General features: G+C 31.1%; 1 protein-coding gene across 1 annotated transcript in view; it reads left to right on the top strand.

Moving 5' to 3' along the window:
- Positions 1-19,332: 19,332 nt before the first annotated feature.
- Positions 19,333-25,352, top strand: part of LOC114335911 (uncharacterized) — a 47,044-nt gene continuing 41,024 nt past the window's right edge. The window contains exon 1 of the mRNA XM_028286196.2: positions 19,333-19,451. Coding sequence (XP_028141997.1) covers positions 19,437-19,451 — 15 coding nt within the window. The 5' untranslated portion in view covers positions 19,333-19,436. The remainder of the gene's footprint in view (positions 19,452-25,352) is intronic.

Below are 25,352 nucleotides of genomic sequence, written 5' to 3'. Positions count from 1 at the left end.
TCAAATGAAAGTAGAAAAGTAATTACATTAAAATGTACCTACTAAAAAAAGATAAAAAAAATATTTAATATAGTCAAAAATCCTAATGCCAAATTTTTTAAATTTTTTAGTTTATAAACATTTAGAATAACTTTAAAAATATTGTCCGTAGAAAAAATCATTTTACATATTCGAAAAGTTGGTATTTTACACGAATTTTTAAAAATGTAGTTCAATTGGTGACTAGTCGTGGTAAGTGAAGGGGGAGCTGGAAGTCGACAAATGCACGAGTTCAAAAACTAAAAAAGGCACCTTAAAACTACTATCATTTTCTATATATCGGGATCTACTGAATATATTTTGATCTTTTTTTAATTTGTATGTAATTTTTCTGTACATTACAAATATGCAATTTGTTTATTTGCAATTTGACATTTATTAATTAATAAACAGTCTAATTTGTTTAAACAATTTTTGAAAAAAAATTTTTTTTTTCAAAAATCGATGTTTTAATCATACTATTATTATTATTCATAGAAAATTAAGGTATAATTAAATAAATAAATTATCTTCAATAAATGATTATCTAATAAAAATAATTTATTTATTAAAGTGTACTTTAACTTTTTCTATGATCATTAATGATACTATAATTAAAAAAATAGGTTTTTTGTAAAAAAATATTTTTTCAAGCATCGTTTTAACAAATTGGATTGATTATTAATTAATAAATTTCTAAACAATTATACCCAAACAATTTTATAAACAGGTTATACCTAACTTTGGGTAAAACCCTAAAATTCTAAGTTAAATCTAGTAAAAGTTATTAACAAATATCGATTTTTAGTTATTTTGCAATTTGCGAAGCAACAAATTAAATTTTTAACTTTAAAAAACTGGCATTTTGAAGGTTTTTCAATATTCTAAAAAATTCAATTTTGTAGTTTTATGTCAACTGTTTAACTTTTAAATGGGGTGCAAAAAAATCGAAAAAATCGCAATTTTTGCACTAAATTGTTAATAAATAAAAAATTGACGGGAACCCTAGGCAGGAAACAGGCAGGTTTTCTTCCTGTAGGTCTACAATAACTAAAAAAAGTAGTCAGCTACCTGGATCTTTGAGTGGCCTGAGAAAATCCTTATTTCTCTGGACTAATATATTTACACCATACTCCATTTCATAAAGATGTGGCATTTGTTTTTTACAAGAACTATATTTATATGTTTAACTTTACTTTATCGTGGCACTAGCCACAATATTGTAAACAGAAATCTAAATTATTTTATTGTTTTTCGCCACGGTCGGGGGACTGCCACGCTGTGGATGTTTCCTTTTCTTAATGCATATTTAAAAATGGCAGAAAATACAAAATGAGGTAATGTATAATACTCGCTCTAGATACTGTTAACGTACAAGTTACTATTTGGGAGAAATTAAAATACGGAAGTTAGGTTATATCCTTCGCAAAAATTTGCTCGGTGAAGCATTTTTGTGAAATGAGGTCATTGTGTATTGAGCATGAAGCTATGATACAAAGCAAACAAAAATATGACCTATTTTAGATACTAACGAGAATTTTCTAGAAAATAGTGTTCCTACTCATTGCCGTAACAAGATACTTATAGAAAACCCCAAAAATACTTCTTATTCTTCTTCTTCCAAATCATGCCACCGTGAATTTTCAATGATTTCTCTTAAACGGTCTCCATCTTTCTTTATCCTTTTCAACTCTGAAGCAAATATTTAGTGGAGCTCCGACCTCTTTTGTAATGTGGTCCACATACCTTGTTAAGATCTTTCCCACGCTGTCGCTCATTGCCTTATCCCCGGCAATATTATGCCCGATTTGATAATAAAGTTAGAGGAGACTCTAAATTAAAGGAGGTTTTACACTCAACGAAGAAGGTACATAATATTAATAAAAATGTTAATTCAGACAACAAAAGTAATAGTTAAAATTTGTCCAATTCTTGGTTTTATTGGAACAACAAAGCGATGTTAATCAATTCATTATTTTCGTTAGTTGATCCAATGTATTACGTTTATTGAATGAATGAACATCTATTTATTAATATATAATACTTTCATTATGTATACCATAATATCACTTTATTGATTTTACGAACACTGTTCACTGAGTCAACGAACACTATTAATTGAAACAACAACGTCGTTAATTGACCGACGAAGACTATTCGTTGTGTCAATAACAGTGTTATTTCTCCTAACGTATACTGCTTCAGGCATTGAATCAATTTCGTTTATTTCTACAATTATTTCCGTTTATTCTTACAATTAATTCCGTCCATTCCCACAATAACTACGGTTATTCTTACAAGCAATTCTATTCATTCCTACAATCAGTTTCGTTCATTCCTACTATGAACGTATTTTATATTAATAATTACTGAATGCATTAGCTCAATTTATGATATTAATTGATTAATAATAATTTACCAAATCCCCTTTCTGTCGTAAACCTAGTGGACTTTACACTGTGTGATTTCTCATATGGCACTTATGATTTCACTTATGCAGTGCGCTGGAATAAGTGTTACCTCCCTCCTTATTAACTTATTTATTTCTAGAACATAAGCAAAATGCTCGGACAGGTCGATTTTTAAAATAATCAAGGTATATTAAAACATCAATGTTAAAATGTTAAAATTCGAAAATTTTACGCGATCCCTCTTCAGGCGACAGGCACAAATTTGATTTTTTAAAATGGGAAAGTACATCATGTGAAAGCTGATTTAAAAGCGTTGAAATAGTGATTCCCAAAATGTATAACACTTTAATAATTTTGAAAGCGCAGGTGCAAAATTTCGATCGAGTTCTTTTTAAACGCATTCATTTTTTTTTGGAATCCTGAGAAGACTAATAAGTATTTTTCAAAAATGTAAACGTATTATAAAAGATTACATTATTACCGAGGGCCGAAAGTTCCTTAGAAAAAACAAAAAGTTTGTGTTAATTGTGTGTGACTTATTAAAATAATTATTTATAGATAGTCCTGTCGCCAGTGGGGGTACAACGGCCTCCTTAATTCAAATGGTCTTACCCAAGTTTTTTTATGTATTTTAACCCGTAGAATACGAATTTTTTGGGTAACAGTCGATCCGGATGTCGATAAGATTGTTATAAACAAAGAACTTGAGGAATCACATAACTGTGATTTTTCGCAAAACAAAACAATATTTTGTATTTTTTGGGCCATTCTAAGCAAAAAAAGTTTTTTCGTAGGATGCATAGTTTTCGACATAAACACGGTTGAACTTTAAAAAATCGAAAAATTGCAATTTTTGAACCCGAATAACTTTTTATTGAAAAATAAAATAGCAATTCTGTTTACCGCATTTGAAAGTTCAAGTCAAATTCTATCGGTTTTGATTACTTTCATTGCTAAAAATTAATTTTTTTATTGTTAAACAAAGCTATAAACACATAGTGATTGAATTATGTTTTCAATGCATTTCCAATTTGAAATCGAACGAGTGGGCGCGCATACAGACAATTTCTACGTAGATTACGTACATTAAAACGCATGCATTGGGCACGGGAAACACTATGTGTTTATGGCTTTGTTTAACAAATAAAAACTTAATTTTTAGCAATGCATTTAATCAAAACCGATAGAATTTGACTTGAACTTTCAAATTCAGTAAGCAGAATTGCTATTTTATTTTTTAATCAAAAATTATTCGGGTTCAAAAATTGCACTTTTCGATTTTTTTAAAGTTCAACTGCGTTTATCTCTAAAACTATGCATCCTACGAACAAACTTGTAGGACCATTTTTTGCTGAGAATCACCCAAAAAATACAAAAAATGTTTTGTTTTGCGAAAAATCGCTGTTATGTAATTCCTCAAGTTCTTTGTTTATAACAAATTTATCGACATCCGGGTTAACTGTTACCCAAAAAATTCATGTTCTACGGGTCAAAATACATAAAAAAACTTGGGTAAGTCCAAGGTCCCTATACCATAGGTTGTATGGTAACTTCGACATTGACAAATGAAATATTGTCATCGTGACGTCACCCAGACGATCAATTTTACGAATTGTTTTTAAACATAATAGGATACGTGGTTTGGAGGCTATTAGTCCTGTCGCCAGGGGGGGTACAACGGCCTCCTTAATTCAGATGGACTTACCCAAGTTTTTTTTATATATTTTGACCCGCAGAATACGAATTTTTTGGGTAACAGTTGATCCGGATGTCGATAAGATTGTTATAGACAAAGAACTTGAGGAATTACATAACAGCGATTTCTCGCAAAACAAAACATCTTTTTGTATTTTTTGGGTCATTTTAAGCAAAAAATATTCCTACAAGTTTTTTCGTAGAATGCATAGTTTTCGAGATAACCGCGGTTAAACTTTCAAAAAATCGAAAAATTGTAAATTTTAAACCCGAATAACTTTTGATTAAAAAATAAAGTAGCAATTCTGCTTACCGCATTTGAAAGTTTAAGTCAAATTATATCGGTTTTGATTATTTGCATTGCTAAAAATTTATTATTTTATTGTTAAACAAAGCTGTAAACTGTAGTAAACACCTAGTATGTGAGTGATGTTTTCTATGATTTCTCATTTAAAATCGAACGAGTAGGTAGAGTAGCTACAAGTGCAAGCGAGGCAATTTCTACGTAGCATGCGGTAAAACGCATGTATTAGGCACGGGAAACCTATGTGTTTATAGATTAGTTTAACAATAAAAAAATTAATTTTTAGCAATGCAAATAATCAAAACCGATATAATTTGACTTAAACTTTCAAATGCGGTAAGCAGAATTGCTACTTTATTTTTTAATCAAAAGTTATTCGGGTTCAAAAATTGCAATTTTTCGATTTTTTGAAAGTTCAACCGCGATTATCTCGAAAACTATGCATTCTACGAAAAAACTTGTAGGAATATTTTTTGCTTAAAATGACCCAAAAAATACAAAAATATGTTTTGTTTTGCGAGAAATCACTGTTATGTAATTCCTCAAGTTCTTTGTCTATAACAATCTTATCGACATCCGGATCAACTGTTACCCAAAAAATTCGTATTCTACGGGTCAAAATATATAAAAAAAACTTGGGTAAGTCCATCTGAATTAAGGAGGCCGTTGTACCCCCCCTGGCGACAGGACTATATATTTTGTTATTAAATATGGTTAGTATTTTAATTTGTGTTTATATCTTGAGATATAATGTATCTATAGATATCATTAAGTGTTTTTAGTATAATAACTTAAACCCAAAACTCTTTTACAAGTGTTAAGATACATTTTAATGTGGTTGTATTAACGCCCGGTTTCATAATCAGTTAAAGTGGACTTTAAGTTTTAAGTTGGTACCCTTGTCAATGCAATTCATATGGGTAAATGTCAACGTTAAAGTGAACTTTAGTTAATGTTCACTTTAAGTTGATTATGAAACCGGGCGTAAGTACCTACTTACTTACTGGATTTTCTTTCTGCTGTATTGTATAGTAAAGGACATTCTTGTATAGAGACATTACAGTTCTGTAATGTCTCTTGCAGTTCTTCACATCAAGTTTACATCTTAGACTTATTGAACAATATATCTAATTAAGTCTATAGATAATAGATCTATTATATGTTTCATATAAAATTATAACCAATATTGCAGCCATCTGAAGATCGTTTGAATAAACAATTATAAACTAAATGAATATATAAAATGGGGAAAATTCCCTTTATTGCACTGAAATTGTATTTTTTTATAATTTACGGTTAATGTAAAACTTCACAGGTACCTATTGAATGGAATCATAATGTTTTAATAGTTTTGGATGTTACAATCCAGTACCTAAGGTAATCAGATGCTCTAATGTTAAACTTAAGGGAAAACTACTAATTTTGATACATAAATCTTTAGTTGAATCTCTTTTTCACCATGGTTTACATGTTAGGAGGAATTGATAATAATGTACTACATGCATTATCCCCAATTCAAAATTATTATATACCTACTCAAAATCATTTAAAAAAGTAAATTGTATTCAACTCATTATTAATATACCTAGGATATTTGAATGATTTAGTCCCATATATATACAAGAAAGAATCTCTTTCTGCTTTAATTAAGTAGTAATGCTATTCTACTGCATGTATTTAATTGCAATTATATTCTATGATTTTTGTAACTCTACAGGTATCTACCACATTTTTTAAAGAATATATGAAATAAATAGTCATTAGAAATCCAAACGTATTTTTTTTTAAATATACACATTTTCAATACATTCCTACTTTCCGAGTTCATTTCAATGAGTGAAGTGAATGAATTTGAATGCAGCATTCTGGATGACGTCACTCCCGCCATTAGATTCTCGACGCTGATTGGTGGAAAGTTACCATGCAACCTGTCTATTTATGAACCTTGGGGTAAGTCGATCTGAATTAAGTAGGCCGTTGTACCCCCCTGGCGACAAGACTAAGAAGTTCTCAGGGACTTCAAACCCTCGATAATACTGTATTATTTTATTCTGCGTTTAAATTTTTTAAAAATACTAATTAATTTTCTCAGGATTCGAAAAAAATGAATACGATATTGGACACACGAAAACTTTCTTCCAGTAAGGACTACACTTGGAAATGAAATGAAATTATTCGGCACTTCGTCGGAGGTAAAAGCATTGTTTAACAAATAATTCTTTTTTAAACAATGGTAACACAGAGAAGCTCGGGGTATTACGATAAGGAAAAGCCGTTACATTTCAAATGGTCAAGCAAAACATTTATTGTTTCAACAACTGCGTTAATTGTTACCCCGGACGCATTAATTGCATTTATTGTGGTTATTAAACGCAGTAGTAGATTGATTAATGCATTCTTTGTCATAACAATCAGTTTACATCTATGGAATAATCAAATAATACTCGATATTAACAACATTTGTACCTTGTTTTAATGAAATCTCTACGTTGTCACGATAAACCAAGGTAATTGCTTATCATCTACGAAATCAAGAAAGTGTTTTGCTGCCAGAATTACAATTATTTAGTAAATATACGAAACTAACTTATTGGCTGAATAAATTGAGTGTTATTGATTAATGTACTCTAGTTATTTTCACAATTATTGTTCAGTCATTGTAACAATAACCAAATACATTGATCAATGTCTAAAAGTTCGTTGAAACAAAAAAGTAAATTGTTGTTACAACGAAATACTATTCAATAATCACTGTTAATAAATATTATGAACTAAATTTTTTTGAGTGTAATCAATGCATTATCAATTAGTTAAAGCCTCCTTTAATTTAAATGCTCCTTTAACGTTATTATGAAATCGGGCCTTAGCTTCTCGCCTACTTGTAACGTGCAGCTGTCTAAAAATAGACTCGTTGGTTCTTCTTGTAGTCCATTGTATTCGCAACATTTCAAACGTGTCTATAGTGCGTTTATCAATTTCTTTCAAACACCAGCATTCAAATCAATATAGAAAAATGAAGAAGACCATTGTTTTTACCAGCCTTATCTTTGTATCTTTGATATTATGAATAGAAAATTAAACATAATACAAGAAGTCCAACAAAAACAACTGTGTTGGCATGGCCATGTACAAAGAATGGAGGACCATCGACTCCCAAAGCTAATAATGGAATGGCAACCCCCGGAAAGAAGGAAAAGGGGCGGACCGAAAACAACTTTCTGGAATCCAGAAAGCCATGTCTGAGAGAGATCTCCAACCAGGAGATTGGACAGATCGACGCGGCTGGAGGATAGGAACCGGAAGGCGCAGGACGCTATAAACCGGTGTTATACAGGGTGCGCCAAACCTCTGGTATTTTTTTTTGATTACGGCTAAACTATGGGATATACAAAAAAATGTTTTTAACAAAACTAATGTATATCAAAACCGTCTATAATTTAAAATTATTTTCGATTATACAGGGTCAGTCAAAACGACGGTATGAACCAAAGTTTTATTTTTTTAAATGGAACACCCTATACATTAAATCATTTTTGAATATAGTTTATAAATATGAAAAATTTGTATAAGGTCTTATAGGCCTATAGTTAATAATTTTCGAAATATATAAATTTTTATTGAGAAAAATGGTAATATTTATAGGGCTGTGGATTATGTTTCCAGGTAATAAAAATTTAAGTGGTAGGTCAAAGTTTTTATAATTTAGTGTCATTTTTAAATAATTTAATATCTTTTACTTATAGCCATAAAATATACAGTGTGATTACTATTTGCAAATACAAAATTTTCTCATTTTTTTTAATGGAACACCCTGTATAGTAGTATTTCGATTTGTAGTAAATATTACAACCTTTCTTTTGGTATAAGGTTGTATGTACGGGGTGTCCCAATAAGAATGGCTCTCGGCCATATCTCAGGAACCGTTTATAGTAGAGCTTTGAAATAAAAAATTTTATAACAAAAGTTGCCTCAGGAAAACCTGGAAATTATTTTCATAATTGTGGGTCCACCGCTAGAAGGCGTAATTGAATATCAAAAATAAAAAAATCTAAATTTTACAAAATTTTCCTAATGAAGGGGCACTGGAAATCCGATTATTATATTCTTCATCAAATTCTGCGAATATTTGATTTAACAAGATTAACTCTACCTTTGCAAATAAGAGGTGGGGGTGAGTGGGAACCTTGTTATGAAAAAATGGCTGTAAGTCCGGTTCTGCTAAATCAAATTTTGAAAACTGGGTCTTGCTGAAGACAGATCTGTTTCTTCAATGTAAGCGTGATAGCTTTGAACCATCCTAATAAGTAATAAGCCAGCTGGGAGGCGTTATTTAATTTCTTTCAGAAATCTCGTTTTCTTTGGAAAATATTAAACACAAGTATGCATTTTTAATCATACTTTATAAAATTAGATTAAATTAGCAATAGAATAGCGAAAACCGCATGTCGATACCTTTTTTCTATCTCAAGATATCTCGAGAAACGTGTAAATTTTATACATTACTGTTACTATCACGGGTAAACTAAGTTAATGAAAAGTAGTGTGCTGTGGAAAAAAACAAAATAGCATTTTCCAGATGTCAACGTATAAAAATATAATTAATTAAAACAACAATATAAAGAGAAACAATACTATTAAAATTAAATATAACACAGAACAAAAAGAACTACTTAGTGACGACCTAAATATTCAAATTGTTGCCCATCATACACTACTCTAGAATACATTATCCAGAGAATACTAAACGCCATTCAAAGCATATCGAGAGCAGAAATTGAGACTGCTGTTCAATTTGCTCTTGAAAGAGTAAATGTTTGCAACGAAAATGATGGGCAAAAATTTGAACGTTTATGTCATCACTAAATATTTGTTTTTATTTCTTTGTAATAGGGCTTTTCAACGCTTCTCATTTGTTTCGAGCCTCTGTCATATGCCATATAATCCGTGTATAATATTAATATACGAGATATGAACGAGGCTCGAAACAAATGAGAAGCTTTGAAAAGACCTAATATACGTTGACAGCTGGAAAATGTTTCTTTGTTGTTTCCATAGCACACTACTTTTAATGAATTATTTCATTTACCGGTGACAATAACAGTTATGTTTTTAAATTTACACGTTTTGTAAGATATCTCGAGATAGAAAAAAGGTATTAACATGCGGTTTTCGCTATTCTGTTGCTAATTTTGTATAATTTTGTAATATGGTATTAAAAATGCATGTTTGTATTTAATATTTTCCAAGGAACACTAGATTTCTTAAAAAAATTAAATAACGCCTTCTAGCTGGCATATTACTCAGTAAGTTGGTTCGAAATCATAACTTTTACATTGACGAAAAAGATCTGTCTTCAACAAGACCAAGTTTGCAAAATTTGATTAAGCAGAACCTGACTCACAGCCAGTTTTTCATAACAAGGTTCCCACTCACCCCCACCTCTTATTTCCAAAGGTAGACCTAAACTTGTCAAATCAAATATGCATAAAATTTTATGAAGAATACGACGATCGGATTTCCAGTGCCCCTTCATTAGGAAAATTTTGTAAAATTTAGATTTTTTCATTTTTGATATTCAATTACGCCCTCTAGCGGTGGTCCCACAATTATGAAAATAATTTCCAGGCTTTTCCGGAGGCAACTTTTGTTATACAATTTTTTATTTCAAAGCTCTACTATAAACGGTTCCTGAGATATGGCCGAGAGCCATTCTTATTGGGACACCCGGTACATAACATGTTTGGTTTTGTAAATATTTAAAAAAGAACTATAGATCTTACGTTTCGCGAATATTTTATATCCGCGATAATTCTAATTAAATTTTTTTGCAAAAAAAATTATAATCTGATTTTAGAAACATACATTAAAATACCAAAGATGAAAATAAAAATGTAATTAAAGATTAAAATAAAACGTATGAAAGTACAACTTAATTGAATTTAATAATTGTAGTAAAGAAAAGAGAGACGTTCTCACAAACAATTTATTTTACAACTGACGACCGGTTTCGCTGTCTACAATATTCACAGCATCTTCAGGTCACGGTAAAAGTAAAATTAAATGCTACAAATAACAAAAAACCAGAGTTAGTTAAGTGGTCTGGTTGAAATCAAAAGGGTAATGATCAAGCCAATATTAAAGTATATATATTTATGCATACATATAAATACTAACATGTACGCAAATATGGTTTACAACCCTCACACTCACATACATGCACGCATTCAAATGTAGTGGCAACAAAAGTATGTTAAGTATAAGTATAAAATATACACTTACTTTCCGGTATAAGGGAAGAATATACAGTCGGAAAAATGAAAGAATACCCATGAACGAACATATAAAACACGCTGTATTTTCCTCTCACCGTGTCACAAAGAAAATTGTCCAGTGCAAGTGCATGTAACAATAATTATTACATGTAATTGCGCTGGCCAATTTTTTGTGTGACACAGTGATAGGAAAATACAGCGTGTTTTATATGTTCCTTTATGGGTATTCTTTCATTTTTCCTACTGTAGTAGTATTCAATATCATACTTTTTCTCTATATTATGCTAAAGGGAGAGACGGTAGAGGGGCAGATTTGAATGTAATGCATTAACAAAACCAAAATAATTGGCAGGATCTTGAGGGGATTAGTAAGGAAACACGACATTAAACCGTGAAACCAAAAAAAATGTTAGTTATATATAAAGTGATGTTATTTTTATATTTTTAATTAATAGTGTATATTTTAATTTAGTTGGGATTATTAGATGTTGTTCTGGATGTTTAAGAACTAATAGATGTAAGATTGGTTGTGCAATTTTCCTAAACCAGAATTCGTCAGTTGTGTATTAGTTGTGGTGTGATTGTGAAAATATTTTAATTTGTTTTGTTGGAGATATTGAAATTAAATTGAACAATAGTAATTAGGTAAAATTTGCTAAAATTTTTTAATATTAAAAGTGTCAAACAATAAAATCATTAATAAATAATTCAGAATTAAAGTCAAGTGTAAATGTAACTGTACATGAAATTAAATTTATAGTAATATAAAGTTATGATTATTTGTGCAGCAATGAGATTGTATGAGATATTACTTACTAAAAAAAGTTAGAAAAGGCAAATATGAAAAAATCATTCATTTATGTTAATATCTGTTGAATGTAATAAATAGTTGAGTAGATTGAAAGTTAATCTCAAAAGATCTTTGAAAAAGTTACCTGGTTGAGCTGAATTATATGGTTTCTTTGTAAAGTTAAAAAAGTTTTGAAAAATTTTTTTGTTTTAAAGTCGATAAATAACACATAACAGATTCTCGAACGCACACAAAGGAGATGGACATAACAGGAGTTTGGGAATTTTTGATGAGGAAAGCAATCTGTGTACTACTACATCACAGAATATATAACCACACAGAAGCGAATCTGACTGTCGTTTCCATTGATTTTGTTGGGACCGAAATATTTGACCTTGTGCACCAGTTATAGAATTGAACTTGATGTTCTAAGTAATAGACCATTCCAAATTAGGTAATATTTTTGACAAGTTGTTATTAATTAAATACGAAATATAAAATTTAACTATAAAATATAAAATAAAACATATATGAATATAAAATTTAACTATAAACAACTGTCACGTCAGTCGCAAAAGTGAGGTTGCACCAGTTACGTTGACACATGAGCATGAAAATTATGTTACCGTTTTCGGCAGGAGTTTCGCTTCTGTATGGTTATTTATTCTGTGACTACATCTTATTTCTCTTCGATTTTTAAGAACTGTAAAAATTCCTCTAATTTGGGTTTATTTACAAAGAAAACTCAAATGCAAATGTCACTGAGAGTGAGAGGTTCAGTCAATGTCAAATTCTTCTTCTGTTATGATGTAGTAATAGTTGCAGGCCTTGTCAGTTTGCGATAAAATATATATTTTTTTGACAATATTGTTAATGAATAATATTGGCTAGATCTAATACAATTTTGTGCAATACTATGGTAGAAATTAATCTAAATTAACATATTTGGAAATTACTTGTGGTTACAAAAGGTGAATTACAGATAATTAACAATACTGGGGGGGGGGGGTTGTATTCAAATGAGGAGCAAAAACCAGGGTGCAATGTTTTGGTTTTAATACTCATTAAAATCAGATGGATTTATTTGAAAATCAAGTTAAATTGTGACCTGTATAACTGGAAATTTACTCTAAATAAATGTAAATGAATAATTTTTTTTATATATATTTTTAAAAAATTTTCAAGCAAATTCTGTTGGTATCGTTTAACTGTCAAAAATATTTTATATTATAAAGTTGGTAGAGTGTTAAATCATCTGTTTTACAGCCGGATATGAAGGGAAGAAGAGTGGGGAAAAACTCATTTAAAAATCGGTTGTTACATTTTGTTCCTCCTTTGAAAAATCCCCTAGCGAGTGAGTTCCTATTATAACGAAAACAAAACCGGTAAGTTGAAATTTAAATTTTTACGGTTTTTACGGTATGTGAAATAAACCACTACACTACTTTTGTTGCCACTACATTTGAATGCGTGCATGTATGTGAGTGTGAGGGTTGTAAACCATATTTGCGTACATGTTAGTATTTATATGTATGCATAAATATATATACTTTAATATTGGCTTGATCATTACCCTTTTGATTTCAACCAGACCACTTAACTAACTCTGGTTTTTTGTTATTTGTAGCATTTAATTTTACTTTTACCGTGACCTGAAGATGCTGTGAATATTGTAGACAGCGAAACCGGTCGTCAGTTGTAAAATAAATTGTTTGTGAGAACGTCTCTCTTTTCTTTACTACAAGAGTATGGACTCACACATGCAACCCATTCATTTTTTTGAATTTAATAACTTTAAAATTATGTTACAAACAATGTTACCCTAGAAATTTTTCTACCCTAGTAACTTTATTGTACCCAATTTTGTTAGTTAAATTGTATTTATGAGTGAGATCAGTTAATAACTTTTTAATTTAGCTACATCTTGAAAACGTATAAAGTATGCTTTGAAACAAATGAAAGTTATAGAAGTATATTATGAAGTAAATAGTAACTACCTATGTAGTCGTGTCACAAAAGCTGGTAATAATTTCTAATGGTTTCGCCCAAAACAAATGTCATATCCACCAATTGTTCGGTTGAAAAATTAAATTTTAAAATATAAAAAATTGTTACAAAAATTTCAACTACAAAATTATTACCAGCTTTTGTGACACCAGTTAATAGGGCTTTTCATCGATTGTCATTTGTTTCGAGCTTCTGTCATATTATGTTGTATAATCTGTCTATAATAATAAAAATTAATACACACGGATTATACGACATATGACAGAAGGTCGAAACAAATGACTGTGAATGAAAAGCCCTATACTATTTATATTAATTGTGCTCGATGACGTCGTCGAATCGTCGATGACGTCATCGATTTGAGCGTGATGACGTCATCGACAATTTTTTTAAATAGGAGTAGGGGTCGTGTGGTAGCTCATTTGAAAGGTGATTCAATTCTCTCTTTAATAATGTAAACATTAACATCATTGTTCATACCGGGTGGCCAAAAAAATAATTTGTGAATTAAATTAATTGCCACAAAAAAAATTATATATGTAATTTATTTAACTCAAAATACATTTTACTGCTGTCAGAAAAGAAAAAAAAATGTTTATTTGACAAATGAACATTGATTTTCGCTTAAATTAAATATTCAAACTACCAAAAAGCAGGTGTGTGGCTGTTTGACATTTAATGTAAGCTAAAAGCAATGTTTATTTATGAAATAATTTTTTTTATATTATGTGGCCATCAGTAAAATGTATTTTGAGTTAAATAAATTACATACATTCTTCTTTTTGCGTCAATTCTATTAATACAAAAAATATTTTTTGGCCACTCTGTATAAATAATGATGTTAATGTTTATATTACTGAATAGAGAATCACCTTTCAAATGAGCTACCATACGACCCCTATTCCCATTTATTAAAATCATCGATGACGTCATCACGCCCAAATCGATGACGTCACTATTATGTACTATACGTCAAAAAATCATAATTTAAAAATAAAAATCGACCTGTCAGAGCTTTAACTCTGATGAAAATAATTAAGTCATGAGATAATAGACCGTTTCCACACTTTATGAATGCACTGTATAATGCCGCATCCTGTTGGCAGTAGGACTTAGCCTTTCCTAGCCAATCTCTGTCTTAACCTCCAATTTGGGGAACCCCGATAAAATAAGCAACCCCACTTGAGATTGGGTAATGGAAGGTTAATAGGCAATTGAGCGAAAATCTAACAATTCTCCCTTCTAAAACCCAATTGTTGTGAATACAGTGGCTAATGAGACAATTGCACGAATATTATAAATCGTCGAAATCAGTAAAGAAAAATTAACATGCTCATGGAATTAAAATTGTGAACTTGGAGAGTGCGAGCCCCCTTAAAGACAACAGGATCTATGATTAGTTTGGCAAAAGAACTTGGAAAATATGGAGTTAAATATTGGCACTCCAGGAAATCCTCCAGATGGAGAAGCCAAGTATAATTTTGTAAAAAAGGCTGGGGTCTCCAAAAAATGCCGCAGATTGCATACATCGTCAAGCCAGACGTTGCATACAGCGTTTTTCAGTCACCGGCAACTTAACGTAATCACTACAAAACATAGGCTATGATTATTAATAGACGCCCTAAGTTGCGTCCGACGTCATAAAAATAAACTCTCACTCTATTAGTCAGGAAACGACACACGGTGAAACGGAAGACACATGATCAAACAGAGTTTACATATTACTGAAACTAGTCAAAATGGACTTATGTTAATCACAATTCGTAGCAGCAAATAATTACGTAGTTGGTGCTGTTGGCAGTACTAATAGACCGGGAGATATTATCAGACCTTCAACCACGAATTGATGAGTCCTGCCCTTTGCAATACTGGAAGGTTAGAAAAGGTACTTACAATTTATGAAAAAATTCACGGGTTTCCTGTGACATTTTCCTGTGAAAATTAGATTTTCCATGAGGAAAAACATGGGGAGTTGCGATGAATATCTGAGTCCTTCCATATCCATAGAATGACAGGAAACTATCAATTTTATGAAGAAAATTTGTTTGGGCAGGAGGGTTGCAAAAGGACTAAGGGAGTATATAGATATACAAACATGTAGTGAAAATAATGAAATTTTCATAATTTTCTGAGTCCTGCCAACTTAATAAATTAAACATAATTATTTGAAAATGATCGAAAAAATGTTGGCATGACGTCTCCTAATGTTTAACTGCACTTGCACATTATTCAAAATGGCAGGATGTTTAGTTACATCTTTTTTAATATACATAGTTAAAAAGTGTGTAAGAAAATTCGTGGAAAGTTACACGATCTTCTGAGTCATGCCATTTTGCACATATCTCAAGAATGTTAATATAAAGCTATTTACAAAGAGGCAGGATGGTTGTGAAGATATTTCGTATATAAAAATAAAATTTTAAGTCTGTAAAATTATTGCAGGTTGTTATGCAAACGTATTTACATCACCACCATTTTCTGAGTCATGCCATGCCAAATATGCTTAAAAAACACTAATCTAAAACCGTTTACAACGTGGCAGGATAACCGCAAAGATATTATTAATACATAAAAATTAATTTTTATATCGTTAAAACAATCGTACTGTAATAAATAATATTATTTTCCTGAGTAATGTCTCGGATTTTTACACACCTTTCAAATCTAATACCAAACTGTAACATCTTTATTTTAAGCGATTAGATCATATTTGTATCAAGTAAACGTAATAAAAGTAATAGGAAGAAAATCAATAATTTTAGAATTGGTTATAGGGATTGTACCTATTATACAGGGTGTCCAGAAACTCTTCTAACAAACGAAGCCCGGAGATTCCTCAGATAATTTTAAGAAAATTTAACTCAGTTCACCTAGTCCGAAAATGCTTTCTAAGGGCAAGAACAGAACAAGTGGGTCGAGTTGGAGGTGTAGGTCGCAGTGGATGCTACTAGTTAAGTCGCGGTCGATGTCGACAGCACATAGCAAGGAGGTCACCTGCGCTGTCAATGGAGCTAGAACCACTATCAAGTGAAGTAGTTTAATGAAATTTGAATGACAAAAAGACTGTGCTTTTGCGATATTGTGTCAGTCAAGTGATGATAGTAATGAAATGTCAGCTGTAAATAATCAGATCCTCCTTCATATTTCAAAAATTTACTGAGCTTAATTACTTTAGAAATTCAAAAATAAACTAAATACAAAAAATTGATTATATAAAAAGTATCAACTCAGATAATGACAACTTGACTTTGAACGGACCAATCACAGGGAAGCATCCTTGTAGGCCACGCAGTAGACATCCATGTAAAACAAACTTATTTTATTTTCAAAAGCATCGATGTAAACCTCCTGGATGGTATCGCGCTAAACCTCCATCGCGACTTACCTGCTCTGCTCGCTTCCATTCATTACAATGCGTTTGTTTTACATGGATGTCGACATCGACCACGACCGACACCTCCACCTCCACCACGACCCACTTGTTCTGTTATTACCCTAAGGTCCTTAGGCTAAGGAAGCTAGAGCTCTTTAAGGATGGAGTATTGTAACTAGTTTTTTTTTAAATAGTTCCAGAACACTTCTATTTAGAAAAACGAAACCTGGTACACCTATTTACCTTCCATAAATAAATCGATTCCATAAATTGTCAAATTTTAGTACCGGTCATAGGCGTCCGGTTAGGGTAGGGAAACGGATATTTTATCGCATAACTTTTCTGTGTTTAACTTTTAAGCATTTTTGACACTGGATTGTTAAACTATGGGGTATTCTTTTATTAAAAGGTACTCTTGCTTTAAGTTGGTAGAATACGCCGGTTCTTGAAAAATTGATTTGAAAAATTTTTCGGTTTTTGAATTAGGAAAAAAAAATAAAAAAAACTATTTAGAAAAACGAAAACTGGTACGTTTATTTCTCTTCCAGAGGTAAATCGATTTTATCAATTGTGAATTTCTAGTATCAGTCATAGGCGTAGTATTGGGTAGATCAACGAAATCTCATAACTTGCTTTAATTTTTAAGCATTTTTGACAGTAGAGTCTTAAATTATGAGGTATTCCAGTACTAAAAGTTACTCTTGCTTTAAGTCGGTAAATACACCGTTTTTTATTTTTTTTTTAATTTTTCTTAAATTTAAAACACGAAAATTTTTAAAATTTATTTTTCTAGAAACTGGTGCATCCTACCGACTTAAAGCAAGGGTACCTTTTAGTACTAGAATACCTCACAATTTAATGTATTGTCAAAATGCTTAAAAGTTAAAGATAAAAAAGTTATGCGATAAAATAACCGTAACCCTACCCAAAACGGACTCCTATGACCGGTACTAGAGATTCGCAATTGATGGAATCGATTTATCTCTGGAAGATAAAAAGGCGGACCAGTTTTTGTCTATCGAAATGGAAGCGCTCTGGAGATATAAAAAACTAATTACAAGGCGCCATCTTCAAAGATCTCTAGCTCCCTTTGGAAACATTTTTGGATTAGGTAAATTGTGTTAAATTGTCTTAAAATTATCTTGGAAATCTTAAAATTATATACAGGGTGTTCCATTAAAAAAAACATAAATTTGTGGCACCCTGTCAATACGGGTTGCCCTGTATAATAGAAAATATTTTTAAATTATGGTCCTATCTTTGCCCCACGTTTTACTTTAATAACTTTATTTCGTATCTCTTACGACAAACGAGTAATTGGACTTTGTCACACTAATGCCCCATCCTGTATACGAAATAACTATAAAACCATTCTGCCTTTTTTTAAATAGACTTATATTAAGATTCTTGAAACATATGCAAAATGGCATGACTCAGAACATTTTGGAATTTTTCACGAATTTTCTTACAAATCTAGGACTCCTGCCGTCTTACAAGAACCGGTCAACCTTCCTGCCGAATACCGAAAAATATTGATTGATTTTGAGTATTATAACTTTTTAAAGGCAGGACTCAGAAAATCACGGAATCTGGGTGAAAATTTTCCGCAGAATTTTCCAAGGGACAACTATACCTAAACAGTAGGAGACGTCATTCCAACATTTTTTTTTGATCATTTTGAAAAAAATATGTTTAATTTATTTAGTTGGCAGGACCCAGAAAATCATGAAAATTTCATTATTTTCCTTACATGTTTGTATACATATATACTCCGTTAGCCCGTTTGCAACCCTCCTGCCAAAAAAATTTTCTTTATAAAATCCATAGTATCCTGTTATTCTACGGATATGGCAGGACTCAGAAATTCATCGCAAAACCCTATATTTATTTTTTGGGAAAATCTAATTTTTACAAGAAAATGTTACAGGAAATTTGTGGATATTTCCACAAATTGTAAGTACCTCGTCTACCCTTCCACCATTGCAAAAGGCAGGACTCAGAAAATCGTGGCTGAACTTCTGTATAATATCTCCCAGTCTATAACTTCCAGAGAAAATAAATATATACATGATAGGCAAAGATCTATCCAAGGGTTATGATGCCAAAATAAGAATAATTAGCAATAATTTTATGTACATGTCTTAAACCAATATTTCTTGCGTTAACTTAATTCTCTTTGAAATAAAACAATATTTTTGGAATTTGAAAAGTATAGGGTATAAGAGTTTTTAATAACTGTGTAATAGATAAAAAATGATCTGATTCCGTCTCTGTGGGCTGCATACCACACGCATTAACCAACAAACTATACAAAATAATTAATAAACGCAACCCGAGGCAAGGTTGTAGCAACACTTTTACCTCACCGCACTTATAGAACATCTTCCTTTAGACGCTTTTTTTATGATCAGAGTGGGGCACCTCACGATCGTAACCCCTTCCTTTCCTCTAGGCCGTAGACACCAGGCGCCCTTTTGCCTCATTGATATAAATAGAAAATCTTCAAAATTTTCATTCAGTAGTTCAGTACTCATCGGTGGTAGTTCCCAGCCCCTACAATTCAAAGATGATCGTTCTTGTGGTAGGTATTTTCAGGGGGTATTCTTTGGGGGGCAACTAGTGAAAGTGGCGTGAATTTTTGGACAGTGATTTGTGCAGTGGCTTATGGATTATTTTCTTATAATTATGGTGTAGGTTTTGTAATCATTTCATACTGTCAAAAGGGCGGTAAAACCTATATTCTTTAGTTTTTTTAAGAAATCTTAAAAAGAAGTCACTTGAGACACCACAATAAAATTTTAATTTTTTTCTTCCCCAAAATCAATAATTGATCTTCTCAAATCAGAATTTTTAAACTATAAATTATTTAGTTTTGAGGTTACCGGTAAAATTATTTAAACAAAACTTTTTTTTCGTCTATTTATTTAAAAAAATATTCACTTAGGGTTGAAATTTATATCCTTTTAAGATTTATATGTGTAAACAAGTGTGTGAATATAATGTTGCAATCATTTTAATGCGATATACTTAGTTATTCTTGTTGTCAATAGTATCTGTATTAGGGCCGGTTTTACCAACGACAAATAGTAGTTTATTCTACGATTAAAGTTATTCGACCATTAAACCGACATTTCTCCATTTTACTAACGTCAAATAAGACTTATTTTATTTATTTATCAAAAAAATACTAATCTTCGAGTAAATTGGCAAGTTAACCTGGCTGTAAATATTTAGAAGACAGTAAATTCGCGAGTTTAACTTTAAATTATTAAAATTATATTGAAACAAAATATAAATTTAAACGTCTAATAAATTTTATTCGACGAACTATTCATTGATTTATTTGTTGGTGGTGAAACCGGACCTTAGTCAAATTAATACCATTTAAGGATTTTTTACTTTGACAGAAAAATTTCATAGTAATTATTAATTATTTAAAGGGAAAAGTCGGCAAGAAATATACAGGACACCAAAGGATACAAACAGAACACAGCCAAAAATAATATAACAAATCGTGGAATTCTGCATAGCGTTTACATTATATTCACTTTTATTTACAACTCGTAATTATTTTATTATCAAATTATTAAAAACATTAATTGGAGCTCGTTATTTTGCTTTTATGTTAGTAAAGCTTTTATATATTATTATTTTAATGTCAAATGTATTGCTCGAAAAGAAGAATTTTAAACTGCACTCTTTATTTGACGTTTCGGCTTTCACATCGGAAGGTTTCAAAATACATTAGAAAATACGTCAACAAAAGTCTTACATAAGATTGTTGACATTTTTTTATTCTTGTATCTGTTTATTAATTAATTTTTCCAAAAAAGTAGCTAATTTTGATCCAAATAAACAAGAAATATTCCATGAACGTTGACATTGTTCTTGTCTAGCTAATCTGTTAATATTTTGATTGACCACGATGCAAAGACCATAGGAAATATTAGGCTATACACTCGGGTGCAAAAAAAATCGATCCACTGAAAATTTTGCCATTTGTCATGTCTCGAATTTCCTAAACCTGTTGTTCGATTTAAATGATTTTTTACCATGTTATAGCCTTATTCATTAACAATATCGCTGTAATAATATTGTTGCTAGACAGGTAAACTGTCATTGTATACCGGGTGTACGAATCAAACTGTGTTTTTTTCTCAAAGTTCGCATCACCCTGTGGACTATTCTAGCGTTTATAAAATACTGAAATTAAAAACCAACTATAAACTCAGGTTTTCTTAACATTCTGTTTTTAGATTCATTCGCTTATGTTGGATAATAAAAAAGTTAGGTACTTTAACAACTAGCCACGTTCTTCATCAGTAAAGGGTGTTTCTAAATAAATGCGACAAACTTTAAAGGGTAATTTTACATGCGAAAATAATGACAGTTTGCTTTATAATCATCTGTCCACAAACGCTTTGTATCCGAGATACGGGATGTTAAATTTTTTTTTACAAACTGACGATTTATTTATTGCTTTAAAACCAGTTAAGATATGCAAATCAAATTTGGTGTGTGATTGTATTGTTTTTTGGAGACGTAGTTATTGTTTATTTTTTGACATACAATTAAAAATTTTATATTCACCATTGGCGTACATACGGGCAATATGATCAGTCATAATACCCGTTTGCGCGCTAATGGTGAATATTAAATTCTTAATTTTTTGTTAAAAAATGTGCAATAACTACGTCTTAAAAACCACCAAATTTGATTTGCATATCTTAACTAGTTTTAAAGCAATAAATAAATCGAAGTACGAAAACTCAAAGAAGTACCACAAAATGTATATATTAAAAGGTCATACAAGGATGCGTTTCGGCCCTTCATGAGCCATCATCAGCTTAAAAATACAGGAACAAAGACAAAGGACTGACTAGACCAGGAAGGAGAAAGAATCCACTAGTTTACATTATCTATGGTTCTATAAACTTCATTATTATATCTTTTATAAGTTATATAGGCATGAATGAATAGACATATTGAAGTCTATAGAACCATAGGTAATGTAAACTAGTGGTTTCTTTCTCCTTCCTGGTCTGGTCAGTCGTTTGCCTTTGTTCCTGTATTTTTAAGCTGATGATGGCTCGTAAAGAGCCGAAACGCGTCCTTGTATGACCTTTTAATATATACATTTTGTGGTACTTCTTTGAGTTTTCGTACTTCGTTACCTCGAGACCACATTTGAGAATGGAAACTTCTCTTCATGTTAATAAATAAATCGTCAGTTTGTAAAAAAAATTGAACATCCCGTATCTCGGAAACGAACCGTTTGCGGACATATGATTATAAAGCAAACTGTCATTATTTCCATGTGTAAAATTACCCCTTAAAGTTTGCCGCACTTATTTCGAAACACCCTCCTACTGATGACGAACATGGCCAGTTGTTAAAGTACCTAACTTTTTTATTATCCAACATAAGCGAATGAATCTAAAAACATAATGTTAAGAAAACCTGAGGCTATAGTTACTTTTTAATTTCAGTATTTTATAAACGCTTGAATAGTCCACAGGTTGATGCGAAATTTGAGAAAAAAACACAGTTTGTTTCGTATACCCGGTATATAATGAGAGTTTACCTATCTAGCAACAATATTATTACAGCGATATTGTCAATGAATAAGGCTATAACATGGTAAAAAATCACTTAAATCGGACAAAGGTCTAGGAAATTCGAGACATCAAAAATGACCAAATTTTCAGTGGATCGATTTTTTTGCACCCGAGTGTATTAAAATTATTAGGCCATCTAGTTTAATACCTTCGTAGCATTTGCCTTTTGTATTTTATTTAACAGTTTATTTTATTTAATGTCTGTATTTCCTTTTGTCTTCATCTACGCTTTTTCCTCTGATAAAAGCCTCTGATATTTCTTAATCTATCAAGTTAAAAATATTTTGATGTGGCCGAACCAGTTTAACTATATTTTAATTATTGTACATTAATGTATTTATACATCACTGTTTTTATTCTTTGATTATTGACGCATGTTTCTTTTTTTTTCTTTCTATACTTTCTTAGTTTGTAACTTTAAAGTTCTTCCGTTACTCATGGGCTTTTCTGATCCGACTTATGCGCAAAACTTGATTTCTCTCAACTTGTAATTGACTCCCATTTTCCTTTTAGACAAGTCGAAAACGGCGGGTTCGTTGGGAAAAGATTCCCATGAGATTTTGTTGCATAATTACATTCGTGAGACATTCCAGAATAAGGTTCAAGAAGTCGCCCATGTGAAAAGTTGGACAAATTTATTTAACAATTTTTTTTAATCAAATTGTAAAAATCAATATTTTTGGCCCGGACAATTTTTTTGTAGGTTTTTTGGACTATTCTGGATAAAAAAGGTCTCTTATAATTTTTCTGTAAAGTTGATCGTCTTCGAGTTATAAGTAATTTAAAATTGAAAAAAACGAAAAATGGCGATTTTCAAGGCTTAATAACTCGGTTAAAAGTTATTATTATGAAAGTCAGAAAGTGACTTAATCAAAGTTTAATGCCCCCCCTACAAGATCCCGAATAAATTTTTGTCATTATTTTATTAATAAGCTGTTATTTTTAAGTAATAATATTGAGCGCCATGCACGTAGTAGGCGGCCGTAAATGTGTGTGCAAGTAAGATGAACAATTGGACTGTCGGAGTGGCATCTCTCTCGAACTCATCATTTAAGGCCGGCTACCACGTGCATTGCGCTCAATATTATTACTTAAAAATAACAGCTTAGTAATACAATAATGACAAAAACTTTTTCGGGATCTTGTAGGGGGAATTAAACTTTGATTTAGTCACTTTCTGACTTTCATAATAATAACTTTTAATCGAGTTATTAAGCCTTGAAAATCGCCATTTTTCGTTTTTTTTTTCAATTTTAAATTGCTTATAACTCGAAATCGATCAACTTTAGAGAAAAAATATAACAGACCTTTTTTGTCCAGAATGGTCCAAAAAACCTACAAAAAAATTGTCGGGGCCAAAAATATTGATTTTTACAATTTGATTAAAAAAAATTTTTAAAAAAAAATTTAGTGTTTATAATTCTAATATAATTCTTAGAGTGTTTATAATTCTCATATAATCTTCTTCTTTTTCTAATGGCGCCACAACCTTTTGTGAGTCTTGGTCTGCTTGATATGTTCTTCCATTCTGCCCTGTCGGATACTTTCCTTCGTCACTGCCTGATGTTCATGATTTTAAGATTTTCCTCTACGTTGTCTATCAATTTTTACGGGGCCTTCCTCTTGTTCTATATCCTTGGGCTTCCATCTCTGTATTACTTTTATAGCTCGAATATCCGGCATTCTTTCTAAGTAACCAAGCCAGTTTAGTGTTTGTGACTTTACAAATCTAACGATATCTAAAAAAATTGGAAAAAATCCTTTGTAAAAGGTATAAAATTTTATTAAAATCCCTTTAAAGGGCTCTGAGCCACCAAAGAACAATATCCGTGTAGAAACCCTTTAAATATAACATAGATGCGTTAAAAGTGCATACTTTAATAAAATGCCTTATGATGGTCACATGGCACCTAGGATAATGCCATTATTATTTCTTTCTTTTTTAAAAAGTTACTCTTAATAATATTGTACAGATTACCAGTCTTTGTAATTCTTTCATTTACCTCATCTTCTAATTTTCCATCCCGGCTTATGATTACCCCCAAATACTTATATCTGTCTACCTGTTCAAGGTGCTTGCCATCTACTTCTATTTCATGTTTTCCTTTTTGTCCTCCAATTATCATTGTTTTTGATTTTTCTTTGTTTATTTTCATGTTTCTAATTTTTAGCTCTTCATACAATATGTTTATATTTTCTCGTTAATTGTTGATTGTTTTTCTGACTCCCCAATGATCACCAGGTCGTCTGCGTAGCATAGTTCTGTTATTTGTATCATTCTCAACTTCCAATATCCTATATTATATTTTCTCCATTTGTGTTTGCATTCTTTTATTACGTCAACTAGTACTAGGTTAAAGAGTAGTAGGCTCAGGACACAACCCTGTTTTAATCCAATGTTGCTGTCTTCTAATAATGTTGAGTTCTAATAATATTGTGTTTATTTGTGCAGTGACCTCGGTTTTTGATATACCGTAAGAAAATCACTGATCTGATAAAAGGGAGAGTATTAGCTCCTTCTTTATTAAGATTATCAGCAAATTCATTAATAACAATGTTTCTATGTTCTGTGTCTACAGCAAAATTGCTTTCTTCTACCCTGTCTGTTGCTTAAGGGACTTTAGGCAGGTATAAATCGGTACCGACTCATAAATTTTAGATTTTAGGATGCCTAGAGTGCAGCTTAGCTGTTTAACGCAATATTAGTCCATAGAAATAAGATTTTTCTCGTGACACATCCCCCTCCAGGCCGAAACCAAATTTTTTGAGTAGTATGGACATCTATATTAATAACTATATGTTTCCTGCAGCCGATTTTGATGATATACATAGTTATAAACAAATGAAGATCAAAAAACGGTAAA

This window comes from Diabrotica virgifera, chromosome 3, assembly GCF_917563875.1.
Source record: "Diabrotica virgifera virgifera chromosome 3, PGI_DIABVI_V3a".
Lineage (NCBI taxonomy): Eukaryota > Metazoa > Arthropoda > Insecta > Coleoptera > Chrysomelidae > Diabrotica > Diabrotica virgifera.
The sequence above is the reverse complement of the archived record's forward strand: the minus strand, read 5'-3'. Positions and strand labels throughout refer to the sequence as shown.